Consider the following 14,834-nt stretch of genomic DNA (forward strand, 5'->3'; position numbering starts at 1 on the left):
AGATTAAAAGGAACCAAGAAGAGAAAATGAAAATAGGGAGCAGCTGAAGGGTGGATGATCTGTGATGGAAACTAATCCTGATTACCTCTGACATGAAGAGACGCAGGAAGGTGCTCTCACCATACAAAGGAAATCATGCATGGAGCTCATGTGCTCACACACACACACTCATACACACTTTTACATATGTGTGCAGAACTCGATACTTGGCTCCTTTGCTAAAATTAATAGGAAAGACACACACACACTCACACACAAACATGTTCAAATTTAACTTAGAAAAATGCATAATAGCAAATTTACTTACTGCAAGTAATATTAGATGAGTACTGCTGTAGCCATCAAAAGAGGACCTCATTTTCATTGCTGTGTTATTGCATCATTTTATGAGATCACGTTTTGAATGAAAAGTTTTGATTTGTAAAATAACTACTGACTTTAGCTGCAAATAATTATATCTTAATAGATTAATATATGTTAATAATGTTAAAGAGTTAAGTAGGATAAAATCCTAGGTATGCAACATTTGAAAGCTGTGCAGTTTGAATAGATGCAGGGGAGAAAAATTTTCATGATTTATATTTCAGCATTTTTTGGAGCAACAATTCCCTCTTGTGGCCAAAGGTATGAATGACCCCCCCCCCCCCCGAACTTGGCATTTGCACACCAGTTTAAAGGTGCATAGACACAACGTGAAAACATACAACAGCAAAGAAGGCTTGTGTTGCTTTTTATCCAAGTTTTATTGTGAAATCTTTAATGTACTCTACACAGGAGTGCACAGGCCTCATTGAACATGCCCTGCATGCATCAACATCATCATCATCATCATCATCATCATAAAAAAAAAAAAAAAATCTACCGCTGCTCTAACAAAACATCTGAATGCACACAAAATGTGCAAAACTACAAATAATAAGGTAAGAAAAAAGAAATGAATTAGAAACATTTTCCCCATGCTATTTATATATTTTTTTTTTTTTACAAAAATTCCCCCACAGTATTCACAGGAAAAAAAAGGCACAATGAAACATAAAGCAAAGGTTAACAACTCTAAAATGCTGATAGATGAGCCAGGTAACAACAATAAGACAAGATCACATCACATCCTGCAGATGCATCTGCAAATGAATTCTCTTTTAAATGCTTGAGCTGACTTTCCAGATGAGTGGAGAAGAAAATGAATACACTGGGGAATGGCAAGTTACGGCAATGAAAAAACAAGAGAGCGAGACAAAAAGATAAAGAATGAACAAAGGTGTGGAGAGGAAAAAGCAGTCAAAATCATCTCTAGCCCATAACAGAGCAGGGCAAAAATAAGAGTTGAAAAAGAGAAGCAGATTCAAGTGGCCTAATGTAGGTCAGGAGGCACAATGCCAGCATTGCCCCTCCTCTAAATCCTTCTAACCTCCCTTTCTCTTTCCTTCCTTCCCCCGCGCCTCCTTTTTCACAGAAACCTGGAAAGGAAATGCTGACAGAGCCCTCCCTCTCCCCTCCTTAGTCTCTACCTCCTTCAGTTTCTTTCTTTCTCTCCTCATTTCATTCCCTCTCATTTCCCTTTTACCCTTTACTCACCATCATTTTTATAACTCCCCCTTTTTGCATTCCCCCCCCCTCTTCTCATGCCTGACAGTACTAAATCAGCAACATGTGGACTTAATAGAAACCAGACCCCTCATCCATTCTTCTCTAGCCTGCAGGCCTCTCCCTTGCAGACATAATTAGCTTTAGTTCTATCTTTAGCATGAAAAAAATGACAGAGATAAAAAAGAGAACACAGTTGCTTTTTACTCTTCACAGGCTGAGACTGCAGATTTTTATAAAATACCACAATAATTCCTGATGCTTCTCATAAAAAGTGAATAAATCCCAACACTGGCACCGGTCATATATCAATATGTCTCCGCTGGGATCGTGTTTTTTAGTGGTGCAGTCTGCACAGGGTTGTGGCAAGAGGAGGGGAGGCTGGAGCCTAAGTGTCTGTGCACAAAAAAAAACTATAGGCCTTTGTATGGGTGAGTAAGCGAGCTACATATGTGAACATGTATGCACTAATCAGTGCAGATACAAGATTTTCTTGAGGCAATGTGTGTCATGTGTGCAGGAAAGGGCAGACATAATGGGCTCAGTGGGAAGCAGGCAGTCATGGACACACGCAGCTGTCTAACATTCCTGTGCTGGTAGGAGGACGAGCTTGGCCTGTGTGTGTGCTGCGAATCTCTGCTTTGCACGAACACACAAACACGATTGCAGAAAAGCAAACTCAGCAAAACAAAGGCAGCTTAAACAGAATCAAAAGTGCAAATTATCTGTTCTAAACAGACGAAAAATGGTTGAAGCAACTTATTCAAAATGATAGAAGATTGTTCATATTAATGCAAGCAAACTTTTTTTTTTTTTGCATATGTGTGCTTCTGTGTATGTGTAATATATGTGCTCTAAAGACTTTGTCTGCATTTAGACTACAAATAAACCCCCCCAGATGTCCCTCCTCTAACCGGTTAGAATTAATGTAATCACACATTCCTAGTGAGTTATGAGTCTTTTATAGTACACCTAAGGTGGGTGAAATGTCATTTTTTTATATGAAGTGAAGAAAGTTGGTTTTTTTTTTGAATTGGAGGTACTTTTTCAGACATTTGGAAGGCACAGAGAGAGGCACAGTAGAAAAACGTCTGGCAGAGCTAAAGTCAAGGTCAGAATGTGGGAAACTGTAGCTCCACAGGCGCTGAATTCACTACTTTTTAATCATGCCATATGAGCAATAAAAGTTCTCACAATGACAAATGGGGCCCAAAACATTGTGGTAACTCATCAGCTTTCTTGAACTTTCAAAGCTTCTTTTCCTCTAATGCCAAAAGTAAAAACTGGATGGCAGTGACTGCACCAGACAAACGACGGATACCCGATCTATCTCTTCTAATTGTGGGTGTCAGACCCAATCCTGCAGCGAACGCTTGCAGTGCACCAAAGCTCTCGGTGTCTCTTTGTTCTGCAGAGTCCTGAGGATGGCATAGATTAGGATGAGGATACACAAGATGAGCACCAGGGGAACAGCCACCATAATCAGGGTCATGACCTTTGATTCATTGTCAGCCACTGTCACGACCACATTCACATCTTTGTCCTCCTCTTCCTCTGTGCTGTCAGGCTTAGTGGTTTCTTCTTGCTCCGAGTTTGTGTCTTTGTCCTGGCCTCTGTCTGGTTCTTTGCTCATCTTTGCCTCGGTCTGAAGGGTTGACCGGTTTGTCTTCCGGCTCCTGCTCGGTGTCTGTGTCAGGCTTTGGGTCAGGGATCCCCACACAGCCCATGAAATCCTTCAGGATGGAGCGGGGATAGCCTTTGTCTGCTTCTGACCTGCGATTGTCAAATCTCCAGTAATTGGTGCCTTTGTAGAAATAGGTGTAAGCTGCATGAGAAGAAGACAGGAGAGATTTTTAAATAGCCTTTATTTGAAAATGTAAATGTTTAATATGTACAGCGATGATGTTTGGGAGCTAGACTCTTGGCTATCTACCCCTTCATGTGAATGGAGGGTGTAGTTAATTATAGAACTATAGAAGTATTTGCTTCTGTCTTGATTAGAGAATAACCTGAGTATTACAAAGTTTTTAAATGATTTAATTTATTACGGGAAAAAAGCTTTTCAAACTTACCTGGCCCTGTGTGAAAAAGTAATTGCCCCCAGCTTGTTAAATTATCTATTAACCACATTTTTTTTGGAAAGCTGAGTTTAAATTCACTAGCCACACCCAGGCCTAATTACTGCCAGACCCACTGAATCAAGAAATCACTTAAAAAGAACCTGTCTGACAAACTGAAGTAGGTTGAAAGATCTTAAAAAAACAACACATCATGCTACGATCCAAAGAAACAGCTGAGAAACAAAGCCAGTGGCATCAATCAGTCTTAGGCTTCGGTGAGAGCCATTACCCACAAATGGAGAAAACTTGGAACAGTGGTGAACCTTCCCAGGAGCGATCGGCCTACCAAAATTGCTCCAAAAGCGTATCGACGACTCATCCAGGAGTTCACAAAAGAACCCAGAACATCTAAAGAACTGCACTTGCCTCCACAAAGGCTCATCTCATATTTGCCAAGAAACCTCTTGATGATCCAGAAGACATTTGGGAAAATATTCTGTGGACTGACGGGACAAAAGTTGAACTTTTTGGAAGGTTTGTGTCCCGTTACATATGGCATAAAACTAACACAGCATTTCATAAAAAGAACATCATACCAACAGTCAAACATGATGGGGGTAGCGTAATGGTTTGGGGCTGCTTTAAAAAGTTCTGGCTTGTCGTAATTGATGAAACCAGGAATTCTGCTCCCTCACAGAAAATACTAAAGGAGAATGTATGGACATCAGTTTGTGCCCCGAAGCTCAAGTGCACTTGAGTTATGCAGCAGGACAATGATCACACCAGGAAGTCCACCTCTGAATGGCTCAAAAAAACAAACAAACAAACAAAACACAAAGCAAAATGAAGGTTTTGGAGGGGCTTAATTAAAGTCCAGACTTAGATCAGAATAATGCTCTGACATGACCTTAAACAGGCTGTTCATCCTCAAAAACCCTGCAATGTGGCTGAATTAAAACAATTCTGCAAAGAAAGTGGGCCAAAATTCCTCCACAGCGACTCAGTGAAAGCCTCATTGCCAGTTACTGCAAACGCTCGACTGCAGTTCTTGCTGCCAAGGGTGACACAACCAGTTATTAGGTTTAGGGGACAATTACTTTTTCACACAGGGCCAGGTAGGTTTGAATAACATTGTTTCCCTTTACACTGCCTTTACTAGGGCCAGGCCTGACTGTGTTAGCCAAGTAGGCAAGATTATGCATAAATTTGTCTGTATGAAATTACCAAAATGCAATAAACCCATAAAATATGTTGCCATCATGCACTAATTGACAATATGCTGCATGAAGAAGCACACACATTCTTCTTGGGGTAAATTTCTGTGTGCAAATTTAGCTCTGTTGTGGAAACCAGGCTGCCAGGGAGACATTAGAAGCATTTGGGTGGAGATGAGATTTGACTGTCACTGAGTGCATTTAGAGCTGCTCTGACACAAATCTAATTTACAAAAGGAAGGACGCGCCAACCCTCAGACCAGAGCTCTCTTTCCTCGCTATGTTCTCTCTCTCTCTTTCTCGGCTTTGTTGATCCAGCCTAACCATCCACTCCACTCTTTCACACACACCATTTCACTCTAACCTTTCATTCTTTCACTTCTTACACCTCTACCCCGTCTGTCATGCTGTTCTCACGCTTCCAACGCTGAATTTACAGCTTTTGATGTTTACTGTGATTCTCAGAAACCAAAGCTAGTGAATGTTTCCACTGCTGGAATAAAACCTAGTAAATTGCTCAATTTAAACTCATTATTTACCCCCATCATCACTGAGGAAGGCGCCTTTGGGGGAGGGCGGGATCCTGCCCCATCTGCTGATTGGTTTGGGGAAGTCGCGGTCTGTGGTTCGGGTCTCTTCGTTGTATCTCCAGTACCTGCACAAAAACAATAAGACGCATTAAGACGTCTACATGGTGTTAAAACCTCGACGTTGCATGTATCTGAATCATACCTGTCTCCTGAGAAGAAGTATGTGTATTCATTGGGCTCCCACCAGATAGCTGTGTCGATCCCATGTGGAGGAACTCCTTTCCCATAGTGATATATGGGCTGTGGGTACCCTGGCATCACGTCAGCCTCCCTGAACACCCAGTATCGATCACCTGCAGGGACAGAAGGAGACAATTCTTATATTACACAGAAGAAAGGAACGGAGAGCAGGGCAGATGAAGAGAACCTCATAGTCAGCACACATGGCATATATAGGAGGTTTATTCACTCCAGAAGAAAAGCAGAAAAGACAGGCAAGGTAGAAATGGTATGCATAACACACATTTTCCATGATTTCCATATGTGAAGGTTGATTTTCCACTTCTACTGCCAGGCTGCTGCAATGCACTTCAATCCCATATACTGTACTGAAGTGTAATACATGAGCTAATGTGTGAATTTGATTTGAAAAGACGACCAGATTTTTTTTGGTCTTATAGTATCATTATTTTGGTTTCATGTGGACAAAAGTTTTAGGTTTTGATGCATATACTTCTTTCCTTTAAATAAACACCTTAAACCTGTCACATGACCATAAAGCAACAGAAATTGACACACGTTTCCACAGTGGTTAATGAGAAGAAATCTGTGATCGGAAGCTACAGAAATCCTGAAAATGCATGGAAAAAAAAAAAAAATCACCATATTGTCTCACTGTAAAAGTCAAAGCACCACAGCTGTTCACATCTGGGGCAGTGCAATCAGAGAAGGCTGATGCAACTCTCCACCGCTTTCATGAGGCCATTTGGGGCTCAGCTGGAGCGGAGTGGTATGGGGCCAATAACAGCTGCCACGCTGCATTGGCCTTGTTCAAAACACCCAATGAACTCATAAACACATATTAATAAATGCAAACTCGGCACTCTCTCACCATCTGCAGCCATACTGTCAGAATGTTTTAACAGTGGTTTATTCTTTCTTTTTCTTTAGTGTTTTAAACATTTCCTTGTGCGCATGTATGTGTCAGATATGTCGAGTTGAATTATTCATAACCTTGTGTTTATTACGTCTTTACAGAGCTGCCTTATACTGCTCTTCAAAAAAAAGGGAAAGCAACAACCCGGGTGTCATGCCCCCAAGCAGGGAACTAAACTATATAATAATAATAATAATAATAATAATAATAATAATATAATAATAACACAGCTTTCCAGGAAGGTTTTTATGTAACACAATCTGCTCTGCATGTGGGTGCTGTGTTACTGAAATGACTGGTTTTATTTGTCATAAACATACCTTTAAAAAAGACAAATTTCCCATCGTGACGTTCGTAGGCTGCGTCAATGTCAGTGGGGAGGCCGTTCCAGAATACAGATATCGGCATGGGGTAGTTATCAAGGACGCGGTTCCTTCGCACCCGCCAGAACCAGCTACCCTGCAAAAGCAAGCAAAATAAATGATGTGTATCTTTCTTCAGTTTTATTTACTTCCCCTTGCAGGGCTCGAATGTTGTGGCTGTGAGCGAGGTCCTGTTTGTTTACCTTGAAGACAAACATCTCCCCCCTCAGCAGGGTCACTGTATCAAAGTCTCCATCACAGATGTTGGGGGGCTGGTTGTCTGGCAGCTTGGGAGGCCGAGGAGGAGCAGGCGACCTTGGAGGAGGTGGAGGAGGAGGACGAGGGATATCTTTTTGTGGAGTGACAGGTTCCGGCTCAGGCTGGGTTTCGGTGGTGGTGGTGGTGGTGGTGGTGGTGGAGGTGAAGGTGGGGAGGATGGAAGGGGAGGTAGGGCTGGGGCTTGTGTGTGGTTGGGTGGGAGGATCCAGGTCAGTGTCAGTTGGGTTTTGTGGGGGATCAGCTGGAGAATAAGAGGTGGGCTCATCTTCTGGGCGCGAAGGGGAGGTGGGGGAGTCAACAGTGGGGTCATTGCCAGAAGCAAGCGGAGAAGTGGGGGAAGCTTCGGTGATGAGGGGAGGACCTGGTTTAAAAAAAAGAGGGAACAGGAAAGGCTCCAGTCTGTCTGTGTGGTATTAGACGATATATTTTTTTTAATTTTCCCCCTTTCCAACTTAATATCCTGCAGCAAACTGAATATAATTTTCCATTTTGTGGAACAGGTTTAAGCTCGCTCAATTGACTGTCACTATGCTGCTGCTTTTTGGAAAAAATCTGCCCTGCTGGTTGCTAAGAGAGGAAAACACACAGATAAAACCAGTTATGTAACACATATCAGCTGATGTGCTTTAAGATGTATTGAGTTACACAGAGCCAAAAGTATTGCTCAACATCTGCAGCGGTTTACAAGGCCCTGCATTTTCCAAGCAGGGAAGTAGCAGATCATGGCACAAAGCAATATTCACATCCTTTTTTTGTGTCACTTAATTAATGTAATTAGTTTTTGATTACTTACTCAAATCTCTGTTTACTGCATCATTTCATTTTACTTACACACACATATATGGACCCCTTCTTTTAAACTAAACTGTATTCCAGTGCAATAAAAAGTACACTTTTATGAAAGACCTTAGTTGGCCATTTTCATCATAGGAAAACAGGATTCATACCAGTAGGCGTGTCTATGTCTCTGCACAAAGAAAGGAAAAAGCCCCTGCCCTGGAAAGAGGCAAACAGTTCTACTGATGTTACAAAGATTTTTGCTCAAAAAGAAAATACACCCCAAACCCAAAGATGTCATTCAATCCTATCAAACTTTAAGGCTGGCCAGCTAGGAGAAAGTTGTTAAAGCCATGAGCAAACAGTGTAATGAGCAGCAGTTTGTGTCTGTCCAGCTGGTAAATGCAAGTCTGATACTCTTTCTCCTTTTAGCTCAGTTTTGTCTCCACCATCTCCAGAGGGCTGTTAATACTCCACTAAAACCTTTAACTTTTTCTGTTTGATGCTCTGAAGGTAAGGAAGGTTATGTTAAACAGCGGCCTGCTGCGCTGAACAGGCTGCTCTGGGGGTGGGTGAGAGAATCAAACAGTAAGGCCGTGGGATGTAAAATCAAAACAATAAGCTAACATATGCCATACACCTGAGATGAACCTCGCTGATGCACCATGTGGCACAAGAGATTTGAGGAGGGCAAAACAGCAAAGACAAGGATGAAAAAAAAGGGAACCATGAAACTTGTGGAAAATCTTTTTATCTTAAGCAAAAGTGTGAAGAATCCATGTCTGCAGTTTAAGAGACAAATATGTTTTGGTCTAAAATCACAGCTCCAATAAGGGTGTCCCCGCTGAGCACATACACCCCGACACACAGACAAATGTCATCTATCAATTAACAATACCATCTATTCACTGGCAAAAAGACTGGCTCATCACACTGGCATGCATGACACGCTGTTTTGAAGGAGTTCCAGTGAAGTGTCTGCATCTGCTGCTTCTTGTATTCCTCCTTAAGGATCCAGATGTGATATGAGCGTGATACGGCATCAAAATAAAACTGACATTTTGCTCTGACCCCGCAGTGATAGAAGCTCAAAGTATGAAAACAAAAGATCAGAACGTTGGCTTTCACTGTTTGGCTTTGCTATTTCGCAGTCCTGCCCCCTGCACACCATCCTCAGGCAGAATGAAACCATTCAAGTGTCTCGACAATACAGACAAAAACGATTCTCAGTCTACACAGCCAAGCTGAGAAGCCTTTCAATGCAGGGGTAGGGAAGACTATAATTATTTGGTTTGCATTGCGGCTTTTTGACATAATCACTTCTATATGCACAGATTCAGAAGCTCTGCAGCCGAAATAATGGGACAGATATCTTTGGAACACCTCATGTGAAATACCACTATTAAAAGACACCAATAGTCTGATGTTATTAGTCCAAATGATGCTGGTAGAGACTTTAAATAACTGTTTGTATTGTTGAAGACATAAAAAAAATAAACAGGTTTAGTAGAGCAGTATATGTTTCTCACCATATATGTACTGTATGCCTCTGATGTCATCCTCGTGGAGTGTGAAGTTTTGTGTGTGAACCCACTGGTAGAAAGGAGCCATTGTAGCACTGGGGTTATCTGAATGCTCCAGACCCAGAGCATGACCGAACTCATGGACCGCAACCAGGAAGAGATCTATACCTACAAGACAAGAAGTGAGACACACATAGCAGCGTATTATTTGTCTTAAGCGTACACACAACAAGGAAAATATGCATTACTTTATAGTTAGAGTGAATGCAAATAAAGGTAAAAGGCACTGTAAATACTGAATTTGCATTAAGATGTTGTTAACCTAGCGCAAACTGAGGAAAACATTTGTTTAAAAAAAATAAAAAGTCTTAGTTGTGTACTCAGGGAACCTTTCAGGTTTCAGTTGATAACAACCAAACCAGCTACTGGTCAGAGATGAAAGTTCACAGTCTCACACAAGCAGAGAAAACAAACCCACTGACCTTCTGGGTTATGGTTGTCCAGTGTCCAAGGCTCATCTGCATCAAAGTGTGTATCCCCACCTATTCCTGGTCCAGGATAGTAGGCATGGGCCAGAGACCCACCCTCTCCATCAAACAGTGACATATCACCATGGAAACCAGAGGCAAACAACAGCAGGATGTCAGCGAGCTTCGCCTGGCTCCCGTTGATGCTGTTTTCAGGTGGTAGCTCCTCGAAGGTGAGCGGCGTGACCTGTCTCCACACATCGAAGGCTTTGCGGATCGCATCGAACGTCCGCTCCTCTCCCAGAGAGGGAGGGATGTTTTGGTTCATTATACTGAAATCAGAAGAAAAATCTTAATAGAGCTGCTCTGTGTAACATTTTCATTTGTTGTAGTTTAATTCTTTAATTCAGTGCTGGAAACCTGTAGGTGATGTGGTCCTTGTCCCACCGCTGCCCAGTGAGAACATAGCGCTTCTTTCGTGATCTGTCAACCAGCTCCTCTGGTCTGTCAGGGAGGCCACAACGAGGCCGTCGCATGGCCCTGCACAAGCACACACGCGCACGCAGACACACACATCACGAGTCAGACAGACACACACGCGCAAAGTCTAAACTTTAAAATGAGAATGAAGAATTTTCTCAATTCTAGAAAATGATGTATATATTAGCTTTCTCAAAGTCATCAACTAAATTTTTAGTCATATATTTTGATGTAGATCTTGGGAATTTTTGGGAGAAATATTCCCTAGCATGCTGCAACCTGGAGCATTTAGCAAAGTGGAAAAGTTTGCACCGTCGCCTCACAGCAAGAAGTTCCTGGGTTCTAATCTAATCTGGGGCCTTTCTGTGTGGAGGTCGCATGTTCTCTCTGGGTACTCCCACAGACATGTATGGGGTGGTTAGGTTAATTTGTGATTCTAAATTGGCTGTGAGTGTAAATGGTTATCCATCTCTGTGAGTTTGACCTGCGACAGATTGACACCCTGCCTCATGCCCTATGACAGCTGAGATAGGCTCAGCTCCCTCGCGACCCTGAATTGGATAAAATGATGGATGGATGGATGGATGGATGGATGGATCCCTCAGTTTCCAAGCTTTATGCAAAGCTAAACTAACTGGCAGGTATTTGTAGTTTTACTACAATACTACAGTATAAACACAGGAATTGGCAACAATGTTCTCACTTGTCTTCACACTTGACAAGAAAATCACAAAACACACTGTTTCCCCCTAAAGTTGCACTGCTCCTTTAAGACTGTGCATAAGTGCACAGTAGGAGAATACAATGAGCAAAGGTCATGTAAGGATATGCCACAACAGCTCTCCTGCCTCATTAGTAAAGAGGTGATCTAAACAAAGTTAAACTGCTGCCTTACCATAAAACATTATTAAATTCTGCAGAAATAGAATTTAAAAGATGCAAATGACAAAAAAAAAAAAAAGCCTGCAGGTTTTAAAACAGACCCCAAAAGATCCCTGGGCTCACTTTGTGGTTTGCAACATGACAGATAAAGGGCTTACGAGAGTGTTGCAGGGTCCATCTCCCCAGTCACCTCCAGTCCATAGAAGCGCTGCATGTCACTGATAGCTTTGGACATAATCTGAGCTGACTGCATGGTGGACATCTGCCTGCTGGCCTGAGACAGGTAGCCAAATTTACGAAGCCATGCCTGTATGAAAAAAAAAAAGGAGGTCAAAGAAGTCAGACTTGATGAAGTTGGCCACAGGGAAAAAAGGGATAACATGAGTCTGTTCTTGTGTGTCAGGAATGCTTGGTGTATACATGAGTATGACAGCCACAGCTGTTGGGAGAGCAGTACTGTTGTGCATCTGAGGAGAAAGTAGAAACATAAACCAGATGGCTCGCACTAACATTAGGACATTCCTGCTATTTCGTTCCTGCTTTGACAGCCAAGATGAGGAGAGGATAGACACGGGAAAACTCAAAGGTTACTGACACTGAATAAACTGTATGTCAGTCCTGTGGGTACACCAGCTAAACATATAGCTCTGCATGTGCACCAGAGGTTTCTGCTGAAAGAAGTGGCACATGTTGTGAATTATTATGTTTTTGTTTCATGTTTGCTGACACTGAACTTGAGCCACGTAGTCACAAAACAGGATGATGGCTGCAGAGGGGGGGAAACAAATCCTTTGTCAGGCATTAAGATGTGCCCTTTAAGAAGCCTCAGCAGCAGAATGCAAAGACTGTACACACACTTTCATGCATGGACAGTATGAACACAGGTCAAAGGCAGAACACCTTCACGCATCCACACACTAAGACAGAAAATCCTGAGGGTTTTTTTTTTTTTTTTTTTTTTTTGGATAGCAGGACAAGTCTTAACCCATCAAATGTCAAAATAGGTTTATTTACACAAAAGCCTCAAGGAAAACCCTGTTATGAAATCGGGTGTGCCAAACCCCAACAGAAATAAAAACTTTCCTACATCAGTTTAGTTTAATTAAAAGAATAAAGTTAGAATAATGTCCCAGTTAAACATTTAAAGGCAGTGCTTAAAACATTATTATTATTATGTGGTGTTCAGTGTCTTTGGTGTGTATCCATGCATTGGTCAACCTTTCCATGCACTTTCATTCACAATTAGTTCCTGTTTACAGTTAATGTTATATGATTACACACCTTAATAAGCCATTACATGGCATGGAGTTTGTGAATAGTCTAAACATGTCAAAGTCATTCAGAGGTCAGTTTACAGCTTTTCAAATAATTGGTTTTCACTTTTAAAAAAAATACCCACTTATATATTAACCTAAAATATGAAAAAGTGTGATTACAGCTGGTGGGCTGTGTAAGGATGCTTCATAAGTTAGAACCGCTCGCAATCACATTAGATACACTCCAGATGTACTTGTCTGGTTATCAGCACATTATTCCCACTTCTAAATGCAGTATAGGTGCAGGCTAACACTCAGCTCCAAGTATTTTCTTATTCACACTTCCATAACAGTCTGTCACATCTGCAGCGTTATTATTTGCAAAGAGGACTAAAGGTCAGATGACTTCCCTCCAGTTGAACAGCCCACCTGGTGTTTTGAACTTGTAATGATGCAATTAAACTGTTGAAAGCAGGATTTCCTCAGATTGAGTATTTTACACTGTTGTCAAAATGATTTCAATAACATGATGGCGACCTACAGGGTCGGTCTATCCCGTACAAAGCCTTCACCATACCTCGGCACTGAAGCCTTCTTCCTCTGGGCCATCTGGCACTGTGCTGCACAAGATCAGGGAGAATAAAGACGCGGATGTGATGATGATCTGAGTCCAGGATTGCTGGGATGTCATTTTTCTCTCTGATCTGCTCCCGTGGCCGCAAAGACTTGTGGAGTGATGAGGACGAAGGTGACAAATATCAAACCAAGCAGCTTCTTTCGACAAGCAGATCACGCACGGGAAAAAAGCTGCAGGGTTTGTTCTCTTCACCACCTTTTACATTTAACTTCGGCGAAAAGTGATCTATCTGGCCATTATTTTTTTAAATGAGAAACTTTAACTTAAGAAAACTGCAAAGTATGGCACAAATCCAGGCGTTTTAAGGAAATAAAAGTGGTTTTACTCCATTCTTGGTCGCAGTTTGATTTTGATGTGTTTCGGCTGCCTCATGGAGCATCCAAGCGTTTGCTCATACGGCTGTTTCTTCGCACAGAGCTAACGCAGAAGCCAGTGGGCAAATGAAGAAGTCCTCGCCCCTTTCTGACGGTCACAATGGCTGATCGGCAGCAGACAATTCAGTTTAAAGTCCTGCTGAAAGTCTCTCCCAACAAACTCAAGCGTCCGAGTCCCGAAATGAGCGCACGAAAGCCGAAAGTAAAGCACTTGTTGAGCAATTTCTGGGGAAAATGCAAAAAAGCGCGCACACACCCACAAACCCCAACTATTTGCTCCCCACTTTCTTCCCCCCACTTTTTTTTTCTTTGTAAAAATCGACTTCGTTGCGTTTTAATGACGGAAGATGTTTGATCCCATTTTTGGAAGGATCTGCTATTAAATATCTGCTAACAATTTCCCGTTAAGACCTCCCTCCTTTCATGGTTTTGACAAACTTGACCCCAGCAAAAGGCCAGATAAGGTAATGGTCAGTCTGCCATCTATTGCTTTTAATGGCACACTACAGCTGGTCCACGTGACCAGAGACGTTCATTTAACTGTGCATAAAGATCTTCATGTAAAGTATGTAGAAATAACATGGTACCATAACATGTTACCTTAAATGCATTTTTGGAAGTATAACTTCCTCAAAATAAAATTAAAATTGGCTTCTTTGTAACAAAACTTCCACGGAGATTAAAGCGTGAAGCACAGGTGTAACAAACCTTTGAAGGTCCTTCAGCAGTGACGGTACAGGTATTTTAAACCAGCATAGACTTCACTCTCATAATGTTGCTTTGTCCCCAGAGTCAGAATGGAATCAGGGGAAAAGGCTTTTAAATAAGCTGCTCCTGTTTCCTGGAATAATTTACAGAACGAGCTGAAATTGTCAGAACTGGTTACGTTGTTGGAGTTTAGTCCATTTTAAGGGGAATGTGAAAACAGGTCCTGTGGTCAATGTGACTGCTTTTAATGTCACTCTTAAGCTGTTATTCCATTTGATTTACATAGATGTGTTGGGTTGTTGATCGATAGTCATTTATTAGATTGTGTTGTATTTGTTGCTGTTTTTGTTGTAATCTTTGTTGCCCTCTTGGCTGGGTCTCTCTTGGAAAAGAGATTTTAATCTCAGTGTGACTTTTACCTGGTTAAATAAAGGATTAAAAAAAAATTAAGCAGCTGCATTTAATAGGAGGATTTAATCTCCATGAATTTTGTTGCTTTCATCATTGCATTAATCAAATTCGGGGGAAAAGCTGAAAAAAAAAAT

The 14,834-nt window shown here is 41.7% G+C and overlaps 1 protein-coding gene across 1 annotated transcript; it reads right to left on the reverse strand.

Moving 5' to 3' along the window:
• Positions 1 to 724: 724 nt before the first annotated feature.
• mmp15a (matrix metallopeptidase 15a) lies at positions 725 to 13,994 on the reverse strand. Its single transcript, XM_030731976.1, is given in 11 exon segments — positions 725 to 3,212; positions 3,214 to 3,409; positions 5,398 to 5,513; positions 5,591 to 5,741; positions 6,865 to 7,003; positions 7,110 to 7,546; positions 9,492 to 9,653; positions 9,968 to 10,284; positions 10,373 to 10,492; positions 11,473 to 11,621; positions 13,148 to 13,994. Coding segments are annotated over 11 exon segments (2,181 nt in total). The 5' UTR covers positions 13,262 to 13,994; the 3' UTR covers positions 725 to 2,932.
• Positions 13,995 to 14,834: the final 840 nt, after the last annotated feature.

The sequence above is a fragment of the Archocentrus centrarchus genome, chromosome 6 (assembly GCF_007364275.1).
Source record: "Archocentrus centrarchus isolate MPI-CPG fArcCen1 chromosome 6, fArcCen1, whole genome shotgun sequence".
Lineage (NCBI taxonomy): Eukaryota > Metazoa > Chordata > Actinopteri > Cichliformes > Cichlidae > Archocentrus > Archocentrus centrarchus.